An 8,960-nucleotide genomic window follows, 5' to 3' on the forward strand; every position below is an offset into this window, starting at 1 on the left:
GCAGTCTTGGCTCACTGCAACCTCCGCCTCCTGGATTTGAGCAATTCTCCTGCCTCAGCCGCCTGAGTAGCTGGGATTACAGGTGCATACGACCATGCACAGCTAAGTTGTATGTTTTAGTAGAGATAGGGTTTCACCATGTTGGCCAGGCTGGTCTTGAACTCCTGACCTCAAGTGATCTTCCCACCTCGGCCTCCCACAGTGCTGGGATTACAGGCGTGAGCGACCACGCCCGACCAATAGTTCATGTCTTTTTTTCCCTAATTAATAGTCCATTTTTTGGATGTACCGTAGTTCACTCACCTACTAAAGGACATTTTTGTTGCTTCCAAGTTTTGGCAGTTATAAAACCATTATAAACATCCTCATGCAGGGTTCTGTGTGGTCATAAGCTTTCACTTCTTTTGGGTAAATGCCAGGGAACACCATTGCTTTAATATGTGGTAAGACTGTTATTTTTGTAAAGAACTGCTAAAGCATGAGTGTCCAGTCTTTTGACTTCGCTGGGCCATAGTGGAAGAACTATCTTGGGCCACGCATAAAATACACTAACAATTGCTGATGAGCTTAAAGAAAAAAATCTCATAATGTTTTAAGAACGCTTACGGATTTGTGTTGGGCCGCATGCAGCCTGTGGGCCTCGGGTTGGACAAGCTTGTGCTAAACTGTCTTCCAGAGTGGCTGCAGCATTTTCCATTCTCCTCAGCAGGGAATGAGGGTTCCTACTGCTCCAGATCCTCACCAGCATTTGGTGGTGTCAGTGTTCGGATGTTTGCCATTCTGATAGAGGTGTGTGGTGTCTCATTGTTCCAGTTTGCATTTCCCTGTTGACATATGATGTGGAGTATCTTTTCATACGCTTGTTTGCCATCTGTATATCTGGTTTCATGAGGTATCTGTTAGGTGCTTTGGCCCACTCTTTTTTTTGTGACAGGGTCTCAACCAGGCTGGAGTACAGTGGCACAGTCTTGGCTCACTGCAGCCTCTACCTCCCAGGGTCAAGTGATCCTCCTGCCTTAGCCTCCTAAGTAGCTGGGACTACAGATGCATGCCACCATGCTACGTTTTGAATTTTTTTTTTTTTCTCTTGAGACAGAGTTTCTTTTTCGTTGCCCAGGCTGGAGTGCAGTGGGGCGATCTTGGCTCACTGCAACCTACGCCTCCCAGGTTCAAGCAATTCTCCTTCCTCAGCCTCCCCAGTAGTTGGGATTACAGGCGCCTACTACCATGCCTGGGTGATTTTTCTATTTTTTAATTAGTGATGAGGTTTCACCATGGTGGCCAGGCTGGTGTTGAACTCCTGACCTCAGGTGATCCACCCACCTCAGCCTCCCAAACTGCCGGGATTACAGGCGTGAGCCACCGCGCCCGGCCAATTTTGTATTTTTTGAGGAGATGTGGTTTCACCATGTTGTCCAGGTTGGTCCCAAATTCCTGGGCTCAAGTGATGAACCTGCCTCCGCCTCCCAAAGTGTTGGCAATATAGGCATGAGCCATTACGCCCAGCCTTGACCTACTTTTTAGGGGGGTTGGCTGTTTTCTTATTTTTGAGTTTTGAGAATTCTGTGGATGCTTGAGATGCCAAGTCCTTTATAAAATGTGTCTTTTATAAATATTTTCTCCTAGGCTGTGGTTTGTCTTCTCCTTTTTCTCTCTCTTCTTTTTTTAGACAGGGTCTCTCTTTGTCATGCAGGCTGAGTACAGTGCACAGTCACAGCTTACTGCAGCCTCGACCTCAAGTGATCTTCCCACCTCAGCCTCCCAGGTAGCTGCAACTACAGGCACGTTAATGCACCTGGCTAATGTTGGTAAAATGTTTTTGTAGCGATGGAGTCTCTCCATTGTTGCCCAGGCTGGTCTTGAACTCCTGGACCCAAGCAATCCTCCTGTCTTGTTTCCCAAAGTGCTGTGATTAGAGGCATGAGCCACCCTGCCCAGCCTTATTTATTTATTTATTTTTTTAAGAGAAATGTCTTGCTCTGTTGCCCAGGCTGGAATGTTGTAGCAGAATGTTGTAGCATGATCACAGCTTACTGTAGCCTTAAACTCCTGGGTTCCAGTGATCCTCCTGCCTCAGCCTCTGGAGTAGCTAGGACTACAGGTGCCTGCCACTGTCCCTGGCTGACGTTTCCATTTTTTGTAGAGATGGGGGTCTCACTGTTGTTGCTCAGGCTGGTCTCAAACACCTGGCCCCAAGGGACCCATCCCGCCAAATGACTTCCAAAGTGCTGGGCTCACAGGCATGAGCCACCACGCCCGGCTGTCCGTTCCTTCTCTTGACTGTGTCTCTCACAAAGCAGAAAGGTCCATCTTAATCAACTCTCTCATGGGTTGTGCCTTTGGTGTTGTATCTAAACAGTCTGCGAAACCCCAGGTGATCTAAGTTTTCTCCTATGTTATTGTCTAGGAGTTAACATAGTTTTGCATTTAACATTTGGGTCTGTGATTCATTTTGTCTTTTTTTTTTCCCCCTTTTTGTGGAGAACAGTGTCTCACTATATTGCCCAGGCAAGTGTTGAGCTCCTGGGCTCAAGTTATCCTCCCGCCTCTGCCTCCTTGAGAGCTGGGATTACAGGCGTGACCCACTGCGCCCGGCCTGTGATTCATTTTGAATTTGTGTTTGTGGAGGGTATACGGTCTGCTCTAATTTATGCTGTTTCATGAGGATGTCCAGTTGTTCCAGCAGCGTTTGTTGAGGAAATTGCCTTTGCGCCATTGCGTCCCTCTGCTGCTTTGTCAGAGGCCAGTTGACTCCTTATGTGGGTGCCCCTGTGATTTGAAGGCCCCAGTGAGACTGGCTGAGTCGATTGAATCAGACTTTTTTCTTTCTCTGTCTTGAGCAGTGCTTCTCACTAGTGTCGGGCCCCATGTCTTTGTACATCCGTGATCTTGGTGGCTGTAGGGATGATGGTGGACTTGTGGTATTTGGTAGAGAACATCCTTGCAGTCCAGCTTAGGGGTCATAAGCATGGAGGAGTCACCTGCTGGCTGTACCCACACTTCCCCTGCCACCATCCTCTGCTCGCTTCTTTGCCTGTGCTTTCCTCTTCCTCGATAGGGTAGTGCTGGCCTTTCTGCCCAGACGGCTGACAATGCTTCCCCTTTCCCTTGCGATGTTTCTGGAACATTGAACTTTACCAGTTGTGTTTGTTACTATTTAGTGAGGTTATCTTTTCCATGTTGGGTTTTGCTGGAGGTGTGGGAATGGCATCTTCTAGAGAAGATCCAGACCTTTTTGCTTTAAAAATAAGGTTACAAATCACTGTGTACAAATCCTGTTGTCGTATGAGATTTCTGAGTTGTATTGTTGGGATAAATTTTTTTTTTTTTTTTTGAGATGGAGTCTCGAGATGCTCTGTCACCCAGACTGGAATGCAGTGGTGTGATCTCGGCTCACTGCAACCTCCACCTTCTGGGTTCAAGCAGTTCTCCTGCCTCAGCCTCCCGAGTAGCTGGGATTACAGGTGCCTGCCACTATGCCCGGCTAATTTTTTGTATTTTTAGTAGAGATGGGGTTTCACCGTGTTAGCCAGGATGGTCTCGATCTCCCGACCTTGTGATCCGCCCGCCTCAGCCTCCCAAAGTGCTGGGATTATAGGCGTGAGCCACCACGCACGGCCTGTTGGGATAATTTAAGCTTGACAGTTCAAGGCCTATGAAACCAGAACCAGGGCTCAGGAGCATCCTCTGTTTTTCAGGCCCTTAATTAAGGAAAAGTTGAGCCAGGGTGTGACTCTCATCGTGGACAGATATGCATTTTCTGGTGTGGCCTTCACCGGTGCCAAGGAGGTGAGTGCCACTTGGCCTCCTGTCGGGCGAGCACAGGTGCGTGGACCCAGGACTGCGCTTGAATGCGAGTACGAGTGACATGCCTCAGATTACTCTGCAGAGTTTTGTGATTCTTAACATTCCTTTTATCTCTTTGCTAGATTAATTTGGTTTTATCAATAAGAAGAGCAAACATTTATGTAGCTAGAGATTGTTTCACAGATAGAACCACAGTTGTTATTTGGATTATATTTTCCACATGCTTTTCTTTTTCTTTTTGAGACAGAGTCTCATTCTGTCACCCAGGCTGGGTGCAGTGGTGTGATCTCAGCTCATTGCAACCTCTGCCTCCTGGGTTCAAGTGATTATCCTGCCTCAGTCTCCCAAGTATCTGGGATTATAGGCACACGCCACCGTGCCCAGCTAATTTTTGTATTTTTAGTAGAGTCAGGGTTTTCCCATGTTGGCCAGGCTGATCTCAAACTCCTGACCTCAAGTGATCCACTCATCTCGGCCTCCGGAAGTGCTGGATGGCAGGCGTGAGCCACTGCGCCCAGCGCCTAAGATGCATTTTCAAAGATGGTTCATTTGTAGTACTTTTTTTCCCCTTTTTTTGCAAGAGGGGGTCTCCCTCTGTTGCCCAGGCTGGAGTGCAGTGGAACAATCAAAGCTTGCTGTAACCTTCAACTCTTGGGCCCAAGTCATCCTCCTGCCTCAGCCCCCCAAAGTGCTGGGATTACAGCTGTGAGCCACTGCGCCCAGCTCTGTCCCTTAAAGAGACAGTAAAAAGAAAGATGATGTGGTTATTTTTCATGATAACCGCCCTCACTTTGTATTTTTATTTTGTTTTTAGATGTAGTCTCGCTCTGTCACCAGGGCTGGAGTGCAGCACGAGTGGTGCGATCTCGGCTCCTGTCTCAGCCTCCCGAATAGCTGGGACTACAGGCGCCCGCCACCACGCCTGGCTAACTTTTTGTATTTTTAGTAGAGACGGGGTTTCACCGTGTTAGCCAGGATGGTCTTGATCTCCTGACCTCATGATCCGCCCGCCTCAGCCTCCCAAAGTGCTGGGATTACAGGCGTGAGCCACCGTGCCTGGCCACGCCCTCACTTTTTAATTCTGCCATTTCTCATGTGTTAGCTTGAGTCCTTCCCCTCTAAAGTATTAAGTTGTATAATAAGGAGAACAAGACTCCTGATTCCTTTGCTTCTTCCTGCTGTGCGGATCGACTGACTGAGCCGCAGGCCCTGTGGAAGGTGCTGGTGGACGCCTTCCCTCAGCTCATGGTGCTCTTGTGTGATGTGTGACCTGGAGTCACAGCCTTTCCAGTCCCACCTTTCCTCTGGAAACAGGACAGCATTTGGAGGGAGATGGGATGAGTAAGGGAGGGACAGAGGGTGTTTGCACAGCCCTGGCAAGGAGGGCCAGTGGGAGAGGCTGGGCTGGCACAGGGCTGGCACATAGCAGGCTCTAGGAGTTTCTCCTTCCTGCTCTTCCATGGGGGATGAGACCCTGGCCTGTGTGTGGCAGAAAGGACACTGCCAAGGACCCCGTGCCTGTGTCCGGACCCAGCTGCTCTTTGCTGTGGACGTCCTAGGCCGGGGTCTCCAGGGGCTCTGTACATAGACTGTTTCCTCCTGGCCACCAGGCCTGTCGCTGCGCTGGGATGGCCTCCGGGGGCCCTGGGCTGTGGGTGGTGGGGACCGGGAGCCATTCTACCTGCCTACTTTTCTGTCCACTTCTCTGTTTACAAAGGAAAAACGAGAAGGTGACACTGGAGAAAGCAACACGTTTGAGGTTTTAAAAATTAAACACGAGCCACCGTATAAACAGTCTCACGTCTTGGTGCCTCACCAAAAGTCCCCTCATTTTTTCCCATTTTTATGACTTTTGAAACAAAAACCTAGACCACACTAAGCTTTAACTGTCGGGTTCTTTGTTGGCAGAACTTTTCCCTAGATTGGTGTAAACAGCCAGACGTGGGCCTTCCCAAACCCGACCTGGTCCTGTTCCTCCAGTTACAGTTGGCAGATGCTGCCAAGCGGGGAGCGTTTGGCCATGAGCGCTACGAGAACGGGGCTTTCCAGGAGCGGGCCCTCCGGTGTTTCTACCAGCTCATGAGAGACACGACTTTGAACTGGAAGGTGAGAATCCCAGAACTGCACAGGAGGAACCGTCGAGAAGTGGCTCAGGATTGTACCCTGTGGTGACTGGTGCAGGCGCACCAGCAGAGCTGTGGCCGTTCTGTCTGGTCTTCCCAGATGCGGAGCCCCGGGAGTAGTCGTTCAGGGGTTCTCAGTGCCAGCAAATTCTGTTTTTTCAGACAGAGTCTTGCCCTGTCGCCCAAGCTGGAGTGCAGTGGCGCCATCTCGGCTCACTGCAACCTCCACTTCCTGGGTTCAAGTGATTCTCCTGCCTCAGCCTCCTGAGTAGCTGGGATTACAGGCACCTGTCGTCATGCCTGGCTAACTTTTTTTGCATTTTTGTAGAGACAGGGTTTCTCCATGTTGGTCAGGCTGGTCTCCAACTCCTGACCTCAGGCGATCTGTACACCTCGGCCTCCCAACGTGTTGGGTTTATAGGCGTGAGCCACTGCACCCGGCCAGTGCCAGCAAATTCTAATCTGGTGAGTTTTGCTAAATGTTGACATTTGGCGCTTTGTCTGGTGGGTCAGGTGAGAGTCTGCGCAATCCTCCACAGTCTCAGCCCCTCTTCAGACGTGAGCGCCAGGCTCTTCCTGCCACTGTGTCCTCTGGTGCGGGCCTCTCGCTGGGCGTGGGCCCTGCAGCCACCGTGTCCTCTGGTGCGGGCCTCTCGCTGGGCGTGGGTCCTGCAGCTGCACCTGGCTGAGTTCCGGAGGGTGCCGTGTGCTGCCTTTCCCTTCAGCCCGGTCTCCGTCAGTCTCAGCAGTCCCAGGTCTGGCTCTACTCTGTCTACTCCCAGGACGCTGGACTCTCCCCTCCCAGTGGACACGCAGGCTAGCCGCCTCCGCTCCTCCCAACCGCAGCCCCCACCTCTCCCCCAGACTCCAGTCGCCCGTGCCCACCACTGCCCACATGGCCTCTTTCCAGACAGCAGCCACGGCTTCTGGCACGTCCGGCGCCAGCACTGTCGTGGCCACGGCCCACAGAGCTTCTGTCCCTTGAGCTCCACACAGCAGTGCTCGAGGGCCTGCCCCAGCCTGACCGGCTGTGCCTGCAGATGATGCTGGTCACAGCTTTTCGTTTCCCGGAACACAGGCGGGATAGCAGCACCCTTTTCTGGCAGTGCGGCACTCCCTCTGGCAGTCAGCTGCCCGGAGAGGCTCGTGTTGGGTGGTTCTGAGTGACAGCTGTGTGGCTGCACGGTGGCCACTGAGTGGCATATGGGAAGGTGGCTTTTGTGTAGGGAGTCACTCTCCTTCCCTCACAGTCACACCTCATGAAACGGTTAGATTCTTCCGAGTGCCTTCTACGCCTCTGGCAGATTTTCTAGAATTTGCTGTCCCAGAAGCTTGAGAAGGGTCCTGCGCCACCTGACAGCAGAACCCGGGATGCTGCTGAGACGCCAGCGCTTCTGAGTTCCTCTCACTGCCTGCCTTCTGGTGGAGAGAAGGCTGTCCTGCGTGCTCGTGCCCTCCCCACGTTCCTCGCACCATTCACGCCATTGTGCGACACAGCTGTTAGGACCAAATTCATCTTCCCCTCAAGGACGGGTCAGGCCCAGTGTTGCATTGGTCCTGTCTGGCTTCTGCTGCGGAACTTCGTTACGTTCCAGGCAGTGCCCAGGAGCGTGGGCAGGGCAGGGTCTGCCCTCTGTGCTTTCCACTCGCCGCTTGCGAGCTGAAGGTACAGTCTCCTTGACCTGGTCGGCTGGGTGGGCCTGGCTGTGCTGAGGGCTGTGCCTCACTCCTGCAAGTGGGCACTCATCGGGGTTAGGGTCACAAGGAGGCTCAGGTTGGCTGAGAGCAGGAGTGGGCAGTTGGCACGTCGTTTCTCCTGCATCAGGGCTGTGGCAGAAATGCCGGGTGGCTCTGTACCATGGGCACTGTCAAGGTTGAGGTTCAGAGAGGTGTGGGGTATCCCGGAGGTCACCACACTGCCAGGAGGTTCAGGTTGGCCTTCCAGAGCCTGGCCTGTGTGGAATCCGCATGAGCACAGAGGACAGAATGAAACATGGTAGTGTTTTGAGACAGGGTCTCATGGCGTCACCCAGGCCGGAGTACAGTGGTGCCAATTTTTTTGCAGAGGTTGGATGTCCCTGTGTAGCCCAGGCTGGTCTTGAACTCCTGGGTACAAGCAGTCCTCCCTCGTGGGCCTCCCAGAGTGCTGGGATTACAGGTGTGGGCTCCCATGCCCAGCCTGGAACGTGGCTTCTCTTTCTCCTGAAACCCCGGTGGGAACAGATGGTGGATGCTTCCAAAAGCATTGAAGCTGTCCACGAGGACATCCGTGTGCTCTCTGAGGACGCCATCCGCACTGCCACAGAGAAGCCGCTGGGGGAGCTGTGGAAGTGACCCGAGGCTGCCCACTGGAGACGCCTCTCCCTGTAGTCCCTCGAGAGGTGGGAGACCTGCGGAAGGCCCCGTCTCCAGCGGTATCCAGATCCCACGACTTCAGGAGCTCTTTCCCGGCAGCAGAGAACTGCAGGCTGCCTCTTCTGCCCCGGGCGGGGGTGTGGTGGGGACCTTGGCAGTGTAGACATGAGCGGAGCGATGGAGCAGCCTCCTGCCCTCTCCCTGCCATCAGTGTCCTGATGGTACTCTTGTATTTTCTTACTGAAGTTCAGTGATAACTCTTGGGTAGTTTCATTATGATCACTGTAAATGGTAATCAGTTGGAATTCTCCTAAATGTCTTCTAGATACTAGTAAAAATTGACCTGAAAATTTTGTGGAACGCTTCACTTTTCTTAGACTGAGGACGGAGCTGGCTTTGAATGGGAGAGAAGCGCCTTCATTGGGCCCCGTAGGGCCTTTCTGGACCTTAGTTCCTGCCTAGTTGAGGGAGTCCCACTGTGGGTCTGAACAGTTGCAGCCATGCCCTGGGCTCCAGCCAGGCTACATCCGAGTGTCATCACAGCTTATGTCCTGAACTCACCGAAGTTAACTCTGCTATTTTCATTGCAACCCTGGAGCTTAACTTTTCATCCTATCCCTTTTTATTTTTTTGGAAACAGGGTCTGTCGCCCAGGCTGGAGTGCAGTAGCACAAT

The 8,960-nt window shown here is 52.2% G+C and overlaps 1 protein-coding gene across 2 annotated transcripts in view; it reads left to right on the top strand.

The window, feature by feature from the left end:
- DTYMK (deoxythymidylate kinase (thymidylate kinase)) overlaps window positions 1–8,637 on the top strand; it is a 12,808-nt gene extending 4,171 nt beyond the window's left edge. Inside the window, exons 3-5 of one of the 2 annotated variants that reach the window (XM_011929537.1) lie at window positions 3,699–3,789; window positions 5,716–5,913; window positions 8,154–8,637. In XM_011929537.1, coding sequence (XP_011784927.1) covers window positions 3,699–3,789; window positions 5,716–5,913; window positions 8,154–8,264 — 400 coding nt within the window. In that variant the 3' untranslated portion in view covers window positions 8,265–8,637. The remainder of the gene's footprint in view (window positions 1–3,698; window positions 3,790–5,715; window positions 5,914–8,153) is intronic. The other variant, XM_011929538.1, reaches the window with a different exon arrangement.
- Window positions 8,638–8,960: the final 323 nt, after the last annotated feature.

Source organism: Colobus angolensis, unplaced genomic scaffold (genome assembly GCF_000951035.1).
Source record: "Colobus angolensis palliatus isolate OR3802 unplaced genomic scaffold, Cang.pa_1.0 Scaffold82, whole genome shotgun sequence".
Taxonomy (NCBI): Eukaryota; Metazoa; Chordata; class Mammalia; order Primates; family Cercopithecidae; genus Colobus; species Colobus angolensis.